We start from the raw sequence: 13,435 nt of genomic DNA on the forward strand, positions 1-13,435 counted from the left end.
ACTGCTGCATGCTGGAACTAGAACTAATTTCACACCAATAGGAAGGGCTTATACTGGCATAGTCGTTGCAGTATAGTTAAGATGAGTATTTTCAACATTCTATTATTTTTAAAATTGCCCTGAACTTTCTATTGCTTATAAAATCAAAAGTATCCACCCAATCCTTCCTAATTTAGTTGGAGTTCCTTTGCTGGTCAATGGACCGAATAAAGATGATTGGTTGGTTGGAGTTCCAATTGTCAGTGTCCCCTCCTTTGTTTGAGGAATTAATACTGATAGTTCCAACGTTGGGTCCAACATGCCTATTGGAACTATCTGACTGCACAAGCTTATTACTTTGGGAATGCATCAAGAATAAAGGGCTCTGTCTTGTTCATAGAGAGCTATCTTCTTGGTTATACCTGCCTAGTTCATACAGCTTGTTCTCTTCAGCACCATTCTAGTCTCTCCTCTTCTCTCCATCTCTGCCCCTCCTTGACTTCCTCTTCCCTCTGCACAGGTGACATCACGTCCCGCGTCACGTCTGACACAGATGCTATGAGTCATGCCCTCAGCGGGGACTTGAGCCTGCTGATGTGGTACTTCATGAGGGGGATTTTCCTCTACACTATGATGCTGTGGGTCTCTGTACGCCTGGCCTTATTTGTCACCGTGGGCCTACCCTTCATCCTGCTAGTGCCAAAGCTCTCTGGGAAATTTCACCAGGTATCCAAACTTAAGACTTGCCATGGGGAGTCCCACTTAGGCTTGTCCAAACTCAGCACCCTAGAAGGGGCCAGGCAGAAGCCCCAATGCGGGGGGGCAGGGGCAGAGAATGTGATGGCAGGATATTCAGTGTTTAATTGCAAAGAGAGACGAACTAGCGCTTAGGATTTCGTGGACGTCACCTACACTAGCTGAAAGTTTTTTCCCCTTAGCCTAAAGGAGGAAATTCATAACCTCAGCTTATAACTGATGACAAAACAACAGTCAAAACTTAAGAATATATATATATATTTTAAAAGATATCAAAAAACAAACACACACACACGCACACCTGCCAGTTTAAGACCAGAGTTAAGGCTATATCACTTTGGCTCAAGCTGCACAAAACTGGGCAACTCTATTATAATGCAGAATGAACTACATTTTAGAAATATAGGAAAATATATTGCAATTTGCTGTCTCTTTAGAATCAGTATTAAATATTACATTGGGGAGGAGATAGGACTGCCAACAGTGTAATGATAAATAAAATTTCCTTTTCAAAAACCACATACATTCTTTGGTCAAGATACCAGCAGCTTTAACACCAGAGTTACAGCTATCTCATTTTAGCTCAAGCTGCACGCAGTCAGGAAATTGGAACCTAAGGCAGTTGTGCCATGTGTTCAGAAATGATGTTGTGCAATGTCACAAATTGTGCTCGCTTACAGCTTGCTCCCTCTGCACCAACATCCTTCACATCTTGATTTGGGCCTCAAAGACCAATGGAAAGTATGGCTACATTACGGGGAACTGCACTGTGCCTGTAGCAAAAATCATCTAGCAAAAATTCATCAGGGACATCTTTAGAAAGTGATTGGGGAAGCTGCAGTAGTTGGTCTGACATCCCAAGAAAGCCAAACTCAGGGATTTTGTTTAACTGATGCACTTTCTGATTCACTGACCTACCTTGTTCTTCCCCTCCAGAATCTGGCGCAGCGGGTCCAGGAATCCTTAGCCAAAGCAAATGAAGTGGCAGTGGAGAACTTCCAGGCGATCTCCACAGTCCGCAGCTTTGCTAACGAGGACGGGGCTGCTCGCAGCTATGAGAAGAAGCTGCAGGAAACCTACAAGCTCAACAAGTGGGAGGCTGTAGCCTATGCTGCCTCCATGTGGACTAGCAGCGTAAGCGATGCAACTGTGTTTAGCTTCCCTGGGCAGGAATGGAAGCTTGGGGCCAGATTCAGGCAGCAGGATTCCTGGGTCTTCTGGATGAGAAGCGGAAGGCCCCTCAGCTAGAGCAAAGTGCTGAGAGAGACTCCTGGGGTCCAAGGAGGAGAGGGTGCAGATTCGGTCTAAACTCAATTTTTCTCCTCCAGCTCTCAGGCCTGGCCCTCAAAGTGGGGATTCTGTTCTATGGAGGGCGTCTTGTCACTCTGGGGAGTGTGAGCAGTGGGGACCTGGTGACATTTGTCCTCTATGAGATGGAGTTCTCCACAGCAGTGCAGGTTAGTCTGGGGCTGGCTGACTGTGTGGGGTGGGGGACAGGAAAGCAGCATTAACCCAGGATCCCCTGCCTCTCTCCCAGGGCCTGATCTGTGTGAATCAGGATGGAGAAGGGAGATTGTGGAGAGACTGTGCATGGTCTTTGCTCCTCCCCCCAACCCCTTTCCTCTTCTCTCCTCCACCCACAGGTCCTCCTGTCTGTGTACCCCAATGTGCAAAAAGCTGTAGGTTCTTCTGAGAAGGTTTTCGAATACATGGACCGGATACCCCAAATTAGTTCCTCGGGAACGCTGGCACCCCCAGATTTACAGGGACACGTTTTCTTGCAGAATGTCTGGTTCTCCTACCCTGACCGGGACAATTCCTTGGTGCTCAAGGTACTTGGGTGGGGTGGGGGGTCAAGGCACTAAGGAAAAGGAGCAGGAACGGGGCATGGAAATTGAGTTAAAGCTATGAAGCTGCCCTGTAGCTGCTTAAACCATTGGTCCATCTAGCTCAATACTGTCTACACTGATCTGCAGTGTAGACCAGGATGTCAGACAAGAGTTCTTTCCTAGCTATATCTGGAAATGCCAGGGACCTTTCATATGCAAAGCACATGCTCTACCACTGAGCTTAGAGCTATCCACCCACTCAGACTGCAAGAAATGTGACTCATCTCCAGGCAGGCAGGGAGCTGTGATCTCTCAGTAGGAGCTGGAGAGCTCAAAGTCCTGAGATTGTAGTGAGGGGACAGAGCTGGGGGTGGGTCAAAGCTGAAAGGAAGGGGCTCAGGAATGGGACATGAAGATATCTTTTGTCTGTCTAACCAAAATTCAGAGTGAATGAAGATAAAGAAGTGTGGTATGTGCAGGAACAAAGAGCTGTGATCTCTCAGTAGGAGCTGGAAAGTAGGGTTGTGTGGTTTTTTCCCCCCTTTCTGTTTTGTTTTTGGCCCGAATCCGAAACACCCCCATTTTGTTCTTTGTTCGAAATCAGCCAATCCGAAACACCCCCATTTTGTTCTTTGTTTGAAATTGCACAATCCAAATCCGAAACGTTTTGGATTTTAAAAAATGGCCCCGGGGGAAAACCAGTGGGGGGAGGCGGTAGTGCCCAATGGGTGGAAACTACCACCCAAATTTCAGAGGAATTGGGCAAAGGGCTGGTTTTTGGTGAATTCTTGAAGTATAGGATTTTTCCCATAGAGAAGAATGGAAGTTTCAGCAAAAGTATAGCTTCATGTTGCGGGGAAAGGGGTGGCCCAGAGCAGAGTAGGGTGGGTGGTAGTGCCCAGTGGGGGCAAGGAAGCTGCCAGAATTATTTCAAAGGAATTGGGCAGAGGGCTGATTTTTAAAGATGTAATGGAGTTTGCACGTCTGTAAAGTTCTTCCCCATAGGGAATGATGGACCTCCATAATCCCTGCCCCATAACTGCACTTGGGGGGCACCAGGGTGGCCCAGAGCGAGTGGTGGAGTAGAGCACATAAGGCTCTACATGGGTTGTTAACCCATGGGGTACTGGGTTCTGTTGTTTCTGAGATGTTTTGAGTGTAGATTCAGATTCTCTGGTAGCATATGAGAGTGGATTCATGGTTTGTCGTTGAAAATCTCATATGCTGCCAGAGAATCTACACTCAGAACACCTCAGAAACAACAGAACCCAGCACCCCATGGGTTAGCAACCCATGGGGGTGGTTGGCACCCTATGTGTACTACACCACCACTCTCTTCCAGCCACCCCAGTGCCCCCCAGGTGGAGTTATGGGTCTGCTGAAACCTCCATTATTCCTTGGGGGGGTGGGACTTAAAGAAGCATAAACTTAAACAATTCCTAAGAAATCAGCCCTTTGCCCTATTCCTTTGGAATCTGGGTTGTGGCAGACACCCCTTGGGGCACTGCAACCCAACCTACTGTTTTGCCCCTCAGGCCCCCTTTCTGCCCCGAATCTGCCCCAAAGACATGTCAACTTCAGAAATTCTTTAAAAATCAGCCCTTTCCCCAATTCCTTTGGAATCTGGGTGGCAGCAGGCACCCATTGGGGCACTACCACCTGAACCACTCTTCTGCCCTCAAAGCCCCCTTTCTGCCCCAAATCCACCCCAAATAACATCAACAACAGCAGAGGTTTGGAAAAAATCAGGCAGATTTCCAAAGGTCATGCACATCCACATCCCACCCACCCCCGTCCGAAATGCAATTGATCTACACACAACAGTGTGAAACAACAACAATGAAATGCACACTGCCCCACTAGCCAATGAGGGTAAAATTTACCCTTAAATTTGCTTAAAAGGAATAAGGAGGCAATTGCCAGCAGATCAGCTAATGCTTTCGCTGGCCAATCTGTGGGCTGGAAGGGCTGGAAATTCAAACAGATGTGAAATCTCAAAATGGAGACGGAAGGAGAAAGACTTTTGCAATTGCAAAATGGAGTTCCAAAACAGCCGAAACAACAAAACATTTTGTATCCAAAACAGGGACGTTTTGTTTTGGCTACAAAATTTTCTGTTTTGAGCATTGGTTTTGTTTTGGCTACAAAACAGCCAAAATGGCCTGTTTTGTGTACAAAACGTTTTGTATCCGAAACGAAACGCACATCCCTACTGGAAAGCAATATCCACACCAAAGAATTTTAGGTTTTAGCTGCTTTTTAAAATGGTGGTGAATTCCTTTAGCAAACAGTATTTGACACCTTAATCTGATATGTATCTTTGGGACCTAATTTGCTCTTTTTTGCCTTGAGTAAAGCACTGAAATAAGTAGACATATAATCTGACTGGAGATCATAGGCTAGAGCCATTTTGGAGTCGCCTTGAAGACCTGAAGTGGCTGGGCTGAATCACAAATGGGCCTTCCTCTTTCAGTCAGTGCTGAAGTTTTAGTTTCATTTTTATTGATCGGCCATTTCAAAAACCTTGGAAAGTACTTCAGTGATAACAACAATAATATTACTTTCAACATTCAAAAAATTGTGACTTTTGACTTAAATTCTGCTCTGGCCTTGTTTAACACAAGCAGAACTATGGCTGCTCTTTTCATGATCTTAGAGCTGGGGTCCCCAGATGTTCTTGGACTATGGCTCTTATCATCCTTTGGCCATTTTTGCTGTGGGTGATGGGAGTTGTAGTCCTAGAGTCACTGTTATAGAGCAAAAAAAAAATAATCTGTTGATGAGCAGACTATTTCAGAAAGGTCTTTAAAAAGTCCTCAAGGTATTTCTTTTTGATACCCTGCACCAGTGGACAATCAGATAAATAGTGGGGCAAATGCTCAACTTGACCAGTTCTACAGTAGTAGAGGTATGAGAGGTAATCTTAGTGCAAGGGTTCCCAGCCTTGGGTCCCCAGATGTTGGACTACAACTCCCATAATCCCCAGCCTTTAGGCATCATGGCTGGGGTGACGGGATTTGTAGTCCAACAGTACCTGAGGACTCAAATTTAGGAACGTCTTCTTAGTGAATCCATCCTCTAAAATGGCAGGTGGCATCGGTTAGAACCTAGCAAGAGGGACTTCTGATGAGAGGTGGCTCAACTCTCCCCAAATTGGAGTCTACCCACGTACGTCCATCCTTCCTTCCTTCCTTCCTCCAAAGGGAGTGACCCTGGAGCTGCGCCCAGGCACAGTGACAGCGCTCGTTGGCCCTTCGGGGTCAGGGAAGAGCACCGTGGTGGCCCTGCTGGAGCGGTTCTACGAGCCCCAGAGAGGACGGGTGTTGCTGGATGGCAGAGACCTGAGTGAATATGAGCATCATTTCCTGCATGAAAAGGTAAGGGGGCCGACCCAAAACGTCTCCCTGCTTATTGAGGCCATGACTCTTTTATATTGCTGCTGGCCTGGGAGTATGAACTAGCCCTATCTTTGGGCTCCCCCTTAGGATCCCCCTAGCATCTCCTTGGTTTCTAAAAGTGCAGCCTCCATATTCTCCCTTTAGCTCCTTGGCACCTTTTAAAAATAAAAAATTTAATCCTGCAATTTCTATGTTCACATTACTGGGAAATATCTGTTTAGAGGGGAGCGCTGTTGCCGGCTTTGGCTTGCGCCTTCAGCGCTTTGCCCTCTGAGTATCAGCTCCTTCTGTGGGTCCTATGTTAGAATGTTTTCTGTGTCTACCCAACGGGCGGTTGGGTTCTTTCTTGGCACTTACCTGAAATAAAGACCTCTTCAGATCCTCTGACAATTTGACTGCCCTGCAGGTGGCGCTGGTGAGTCAGCGTCCAGTGCTGTTTGCTCGGTCACTGCACAAGAACATCACTTACGGCTTAGAGGATCGGAATCAGGAGGAGGTGACACGGGCATCTCAGCGAGTCGGAGTGCATCGATTCATCGACCAGATGAGCCACGGCTACAATACAGGTAACAGCTCCAGGAGCTCCCCGCCCCCCACAATCTTACAATCCCTCATATCTACAACTAAATACAAACCCACAGTCTTGCCAGATTTTGACATGCCAGCCCACTGCCTCTGCCATGAATGTAGGGTGAAATGACACACATTACAGGAGACACCTAGCTTCCACCGACTCACATCCATTTCTGTCTCTCACCAGTAAACTCCAAGGGCTCAAGGTGTATAACAGCCCTTACAAACACAAAACATATGCTAGAACTTCATCCTAACAAGCTACAGAACACTTTGAGTCTTTGGGAATTAGGTGGGCTGTAGCAATATGAATAAATGGTTTCAGGGGTGCATTTAAGTAATTTTGGAGCCTGGACCTGAAGGGCTTCAGAGCCGCTGCCACCACCACCCCGCTTGAGGGCGGGGTCATGGGCAAATAAATCTTTTTTTTTAAGTGCCGCTGTGTGTTGGGGACAGGAGCTGCCAGCAGGTGCGTAGGCACTCGGGAGGGAGGGAGCAGCAAGAGCTGCTTCTACGGTGAAAGGAAAGTGGGCAGGTTCTTGATAGCCACCTGTTCTAGGAACTTCTGAGCTACCTCAGGCTCGGTGCGGTCTGGGGAGACAGTCTGCTCCAAAATCCTGATAAGCTCCAGGGCGGCGTGAGGTGAAGCCAGGGAGGGAGGGAGGGAGGGAGGAAGTGAGGGAAAAGGGAAAGAGAGAGACCTGGAGTCAGTGTTCACCACCGCCCTCTCCGCTCACTCGCTTGTTCTGTCAGTCTGGCTCTCCCTTCATGTTCTTTACTTCTCCCTCAGCTGCTGGGCGGCCCCATCCCCGGCAGAAGCGGCCCTCCTCTCCTCTCCTCTGCTATTTCCCTTTCTCCTTCCCTCCCCCCCCCCACACACAATTCCTTGTAGCAGCGGAAGAAAATGAGAGGAGGTGAGGAGTAGGAAGGAAGAAGAGAAGAGGGGCTAAAAAAACAACAACACGTGCACAGTGAGGTAAAACAAAGTGATTCAGTGAGCTTGAGTTGGGGGGGGGAGTCAGAAAAGGAGCTCAGCTCTTGTCACCACCTTCCTCCCCTGAGTGCCCACACACCCGCTGACAGCCCCCATCCCCACCACGCAGCAGCGCTTAAAAAAAAGTTTAAAATTTTTTGACTTGCCAGGCGGGTGTGGGGCAGCAGCGGGGCTCTGGGGAGGCCCCCCAGAAGACAGGAGGCCATGGACCAAAACCCCATGGTCCGTGCAGTGGTGGAGCGGGACCTCCGCCGGCCTGTGTGCGGCCCCCGCGGCAGCCCCACTGACCCCGCATCTGACGTCAGACGCTGGGGCTAGCCAAACGCGGGGGAGTGGTCTGGCTGAATGGAGCCTTGAGGCTCCGTTTGGCCCGGGACCGGAAAGTTGCCCTTTAACTGCCGAAGGGGCTGTGCAGCCCCTTCAGCAGTTAAACGAAGGCTGGCACTACTTTCGCAGCCCAGGAGTGGCTCTTCCCTGCAGGGAACATTTAACTCCTGAAGGGGCTCCCTGCCTTTGCAGGGAAGAGTTGCTCCTGGCTGGCGCTGCGAATGCAGCACCAGCCTTTGTTTAGTTCCCGAAGGGGCCACGTGGCCCCTGCTCGGGAACTAAACTAGCCTCCCCACGTCTGATGTCAGACACATGGGGGGTGTCGGGGCCGCAAGACACAGCCCCTGATTGGTCGGCGGCCTGGGTTCTTTGAGCCCATTGGCCCAATAGTGGCTCCGCCCCTGGGTCCGTGGCTAATTGTGCCTCTGAATGGTTTCTCTATACTGATTCTTGGTCCCCATTTCTAGTATGCATTTATATGATGGGATGCATCAGATATAAAAAACCCATTATTAAAATATAGCACTGAGATAAACATCCTCAATAGCCATGACTGTTAAAGTTTCCTCATAAACCAAAAGGTTCAAGATCAGCCCTGGAAAATGCTGAGCACCAACCTTGATAGAAAAGGACTGGGTCTTGGGTGCGACCACCTCAGATAAGGTCTCTTTTCTGATTTCATGTCTGGATGGGGTGCACTGTTCCCTCTAATAGGGATTCCCAGATGTTGTTGACTACAACTCCCAGAATCCCCAGCTGCAATGGCTTTTGCTTGGGGATTATGGGAGTTGTAGTTAACATCATCTGGGAATCCCTGTTACAGGGAACACTGATGGGGTGATGAAGAGTTTATTAGGAAGGGAGGAGACTCCTCAGAGCCTGAGCTGATTTGGGATTTGTAGGTCAAAACCAGCAACTTGAAACTGTTCATGGAAAGTAACCGAGAAGCCAGTGAAGACACGAGAGCTTTGATGTAAGAGCATAATAACTTTGGAGGAGTATCAGTCAAACATCACTATTTCTGCTCTTTTCTGCAGATGCTGGAGAGGCAGGGGGTCAGATCTCTGGAGGGCAGAGGCAGGGGGTTGCCATTGCCCGGGCTCTGATCCGAGACCCCAAAGTGCTGATCCTGGATGATCCCACCAGTGCCCTTGACACGGAGAGTCAGCAGCTGGTGAGTGAGTTTGACATGGGGTGGCGGGGGAGGCATGGAGTTGACGTTGTGGGGCAGAAACCACAGTTGTGAGGAAAGGACTGGACAGGATTCAGACAAGAAGAGTTGGGACAGAAGTGGGGGAGAAAATGAAGGATGTTGAGTACATTTGGGAAGGATCTCTTGAGATATCTCGTCAGGTGTGCCACTGGAATTAGAGTTTGCTCCCTACCAACTTGGCTCCCCGACTAGAGTCAATGATGGCACAGATCTGCCATTGCCACACTCCCACCCCCATTTTCAGTGGAAGCCGGTGGCGGCTCTTCCATGAGCTGAGCTGAGGCGGTTGCCTCAGGCAACAGATTATTGGAGCGCCAGCAAGACAGCAAGGCGCCCTCCTGCCCCTGCTTTAAGAAAGAAAGAGGGGAAGGAGGGTGCCTGCGAGGGAGTGGCATTTGCATCTTGCCTCAGGAGCACAGAGGTATTGAGCCACCCCACTGGTGGAAGAACCTGGTGGTGATGGTGGGTATGCTTTGCTCTTGCTGAGTTTGACTAATGGCATATTTCAGATGAAGATCATTTTTCCCTGGGTGATCTGAGTTGACAGGTTGGATGGAAGTTTGGCATTCTGTATAACTAGGATTGCCACCTGTTGTTTTTTTCCTCCGCTTGGGCTCCTGTGCCTTTAACAGGAGCTTTATTTCAGAAAGTTATTTATTTATCTATCAAATTTATACCCCGCCCAAACTTACGTCTCTTACTGTCAACTTAAGTTGACAGATGAAGTGTTTCTCATCACTGCTACTCTGCTAGGAAGTGCATATCACCCCAGCTAACTTGGCAAAGAGGCACCTTTTAACATGGTGATTCTCTTTTATTTAGCAGGGGGAGAGTAACTAGCGCTATCCACCCCCAGCACAGTACTTCCAGTGACTGTTGCTGGTGTCTATCTTATGTTTCTTTTGAGATTGTAAGCCCTTTGGGGACAGGGATCCATCTTATTTATTTATTATTTCTCTGTGTAAACCACCCTGAGCCATTTTTGGAAGGGCGGTATAGAAATTTAATAATAATAATAAGAAGAAGAATAATAATAAGAATAATAATAAGAAAAAAATAGAAATAGAAAAAATAACCAAATACAAAGATCTACAAATTGAAATTGAAAGACTGTGGCAGAAAAAGACCAAAATAATCCCAGTGGTCATTGGCGCCCTGGGTGCAGTTCCAAAAGACCTTGAAGAGCACCTCAACACCATAGGGGTCACAGAAATCACCATCAGCCAATTGCAAAAAGCAGCTTTACTGGGAACAGCCTATATTCTGCAACGATATCAATAAAATTCTGGCATCCCAGGTCCTTGGGAAGGACTCGATGTCTGGATAAAACAAACCAGTCAATAACACCTGTCTGACTGTGTAAACAAGAGATGATGATGATGATGATGATGATGATGATGATGATGATGATGATAATAATAATAATAATAATAATAATAATAATATTTCCTGCATGCAATTCTGCTGATTACAGGCCCAGAGGCCCAGCCAGAAAACTACATTGGCAACTCTGTCTATAGCAGTGGTTCCCAACCTGGGTTCCTCCAGATGTTGCTGAACTACAACTCCCATCATTCCCAGCTACAATTTATTGTGGCTGGAGGTGATGGGAATTGTAGTTCAGCAACTTCTTGAGGAACTCAGGTTGGGAACCACTGTTCTGTAGTATGTGGTTTGGCTCACTGGCTTGAGTCCTCTGTTGGAGCTCTTTGTAATCTGGAGTGGGTGTTGGTTGAACTTTGTGTGTCTGTATGTGAAAAGGCCCTGTCTTACAGGGCAGCTTAGACCAGGCGGCCTCTTCATTCTCCTTCCAGCTGTTACAACTTAAGGTGGGAAACCCAGAAATGTGGCTACTGGGAGAGGGGAGGAAGGATATGTTTGGGGGGAATCATTGGAAATTCCTTCCATTTTGTCCTGTTCAGGTGGAGAAAGAGATCTATGACGGGGTGGCTCGCAGCAAGCGCTCGGTGCTGCTCATCTCTCACCGCCTCCGCAGTGTGGAACGAGCCGACCAGATCCTGGTCATGGAGGAGGGGAAGATTTTGGAGGAAGGGACCCATCCGGAGCTGATGAGGAAAAGGGGTGCTTATTGGCAGCTGCTGCAGAAGCAACAGAATGGGACAGAGCGGGTCAAAAATGGCCCCAACGGTGCAGTTGTGAATGGCGGGAGGCTATAATGGTGTCAGAAGTGGCTGAAGAGCTTCTCACACCCCACCCCAAGGAAATCACCTGCTTCTCTTCCAGGTCTGAAGTAGCCCAATAAGAAAGGAGCTCCTCACTGTAAGGACTCTAAGGGCGAGAAGGAACATTCATTTCCTAAATGCAAAGCTGTTAAAAAGCTGTCACTTTTCTGCAATTGGGCATGAGGCTAAGTGTCTCAGGTTTTGAGGAATCAGTCTTGCCAAATTCAGGTCTCCTTGTACACTGAAGAAAGAAGATGGACTCCTGTCTTCCCAAGGCATATTCTTATCACTCCCTATTGGTTTGGTAGGGAGTAGAACCCCCACCCCAATTCTTCAGTCAGAAACTGCAGCCTTGTCTAATGCAAAATATTTGAAGAAACAAGTTCACAGCCTCTTTCTAAAAGTAATGCTTGCACATATGCACTCTCTGTGTCCTGAGAGGGGCACAGCCCAAAAACCCTGAATGGCTTGGGACCTGGATACCTGAAAGACCAGCTTCTGTCATGTGAGGCTGTCTGAACACTTGGTTTATCTCCTATGGGTTCCCCCTCATTTGAACTTAGGTGGGTGGTAACCATGGAGATGGCCATTTAGAAATAGCCTCTGCAGGGCAGGGCCTGGGCAAAAACATCCTTAGCATACCATTTCTGTTATCATTCTGGCACCAAAAAAAGGACCTTGTTATCTGCCCAGCATCTAGGCTTATCTGCCTGTAATCTAGGCTAGTTTTAATTACAATGCTGCGCTGAATTTTTCTTTACTGTTTGTTGCTGTATTTGCGACATCTAGAGCTGGGGGTCAGAAAGCTGGGTTGCTTTCTCTTTTATTAGGACCTGACCTGGTAGATTTCTTGAAGAGCGACTTAGAGATCTTTTAAGCAAATGAATTAATATCAGGACTTGAGAAACTATTATTGGGCCCCGTGTTGCCACAAACAGCAACCACAGTGATACATTATAGAGAATGAATTTCAGACTAGCATTTACTGTACTTCTTCCTAATGACCCTCTCTGAGGTATTGGTCCCTTGCCTCAGCCTAGAGATGGTGACCCACCATCTCTCCTCAGACCTCCCTCTTCATGGGGTGTTTCTCCTCCTTGCCCTCATCAGCTTTCTGCTGTTTATGTAGATGTGTCTCATATTGCCTATATGTGTCTCATATAACCTCTGCAATTCCACTGGGGACTCCTAAACTCATACAAGCTGAAGGGACAACTCAGCTGTTCTCTTGTCACTGCTCTGAAACACACACATCCTAAACAAGTTTCTTTGTGTCCACAAGGCCAGATACCTTTCTGACTTTTAATAACATCTGGAGACATAATCTACATGTAGAAATGGGAGGGCGTGAGATTGTTACCAATGGACAGTGCATGTTATGGGTTCTACAATCTTCCTTGTATTATCCTTGCTCATTTAAGATTTACACCACTGAGAAGCTGGGGCTTCTCTAGATTTTCTGTTTTTGAGGGAGAAACACCCACTCACACTCCTCCCAGTATGATGTGGGGTCTTGGCATGATGGTGGTAAGTTATTTTCCTGTATGTGGATAAACAAAAATTACTTTGTATATAGGCTTGTTTAATTTTTTATTTTTTCCATTTCATTTTTTGGCCCAATGCATCATAGTTTCCCTTCCATGATTCCTGCAAACCAGTCTGAACAAGTGTCATGCCTACGCCCAACAAATACCATGATTAATACAGGCTTGCAAAGAGGCAAGTGGCAACTGGGAATTCCGTGAGCTGATGCCTCTAGAGCCTACTGGCTGCCTTTCTCTCCAGGCATCATCCAATGAAAATTCGAGAGGGAGCAGTGATGCACATAAGAATGGAATTAGTCCAGAGCAGGAGCCAGATGTGATGGCATGCAGACACAGTTTCATCCACATTTATCCTCAGGTTCTAGTATGACACTGAGGGGAATCCCCTGCATCATTTCCAGCACTGTCAAAGCATTGCACCTGTCTCTCTCCTAGGATGGGCAATTTTGACCCCCATTCCTGTCACTGTGTCTTTAATAGCTACAGAAGAGGCACCAGAAGGAGTGCAGCTTTATCTAGCACGATGGAAATGATACAGGGAAGAGAAAAACCCAACTGTAGCATTTCTGCTTGTTGCACATCTCTGGAGCCCTGCTAGGAACAAGAATGTGGGAACCTTCTGCTCTCTGGGATTGCAGG

General features: G+C 47.5%; 1 protein-coding gene across 1 annotated transcript in view; it reads left to right on the forward strand.

The window, feature by feature from the left end:
* The window catches only part of LOC128343892 (uncharacterized), a 62,603-nt gene that overhangs the window by 4,835 nt on the left and 44,333 nt on the right, over nucleotides 1-13,435 (forward strand). Inside the window, exons 4-11 of the mRNA XM_053293328.1 lie at nucleotides 500-705; nucleotides 1,672-1,869; nucleotides 2,064-2,192; nucleotides 2,379-2,567; nucleotides 5,768-5,941; nucleotides 6,369-6,528; nucleotides 8,894-9,030; nucleotides 10,992-11,243. Coding sequence (XP_053149303.1) covers nucleotides 500-705; nucleotides 1,672-1,869; nucleotides 2,064-2,192; nucleotides 2,379-2,567; nucleotides 5,768-5,941; nucleotides 6,369-6,528; nucleotides 8,894-9,030; nucleotides 10,992-11,243 — 1,445 coding nt within the window. The remainder of the gene's footprint in view (nucleotides 1-499; nucleotides 706-1,671; nucleotides 1,870-2,063; nucleotides 2,193-2,378; nucleotides 2,568-5,767; nucleotides 5,942-6,368; nucleotides 6,529-8,893; nucleotides 9,031-10,991; nucleotides 11,244-13,435) is intronic.

Source organism: Hemicordylus capensis, chromosome 2 (genome assembly GCF_027244095.1).
Source record: "Hemicordylus capensis ecotype Gifberg chromosome 2, rHemCap1.1.pri, whole genome shotgun sequence".
NCBI lineage: Eukaryota > Metazoa > Chordata > Lepidosauria > Squamata > Cordylidae > Hemicordylus > Hemicordylus capensis.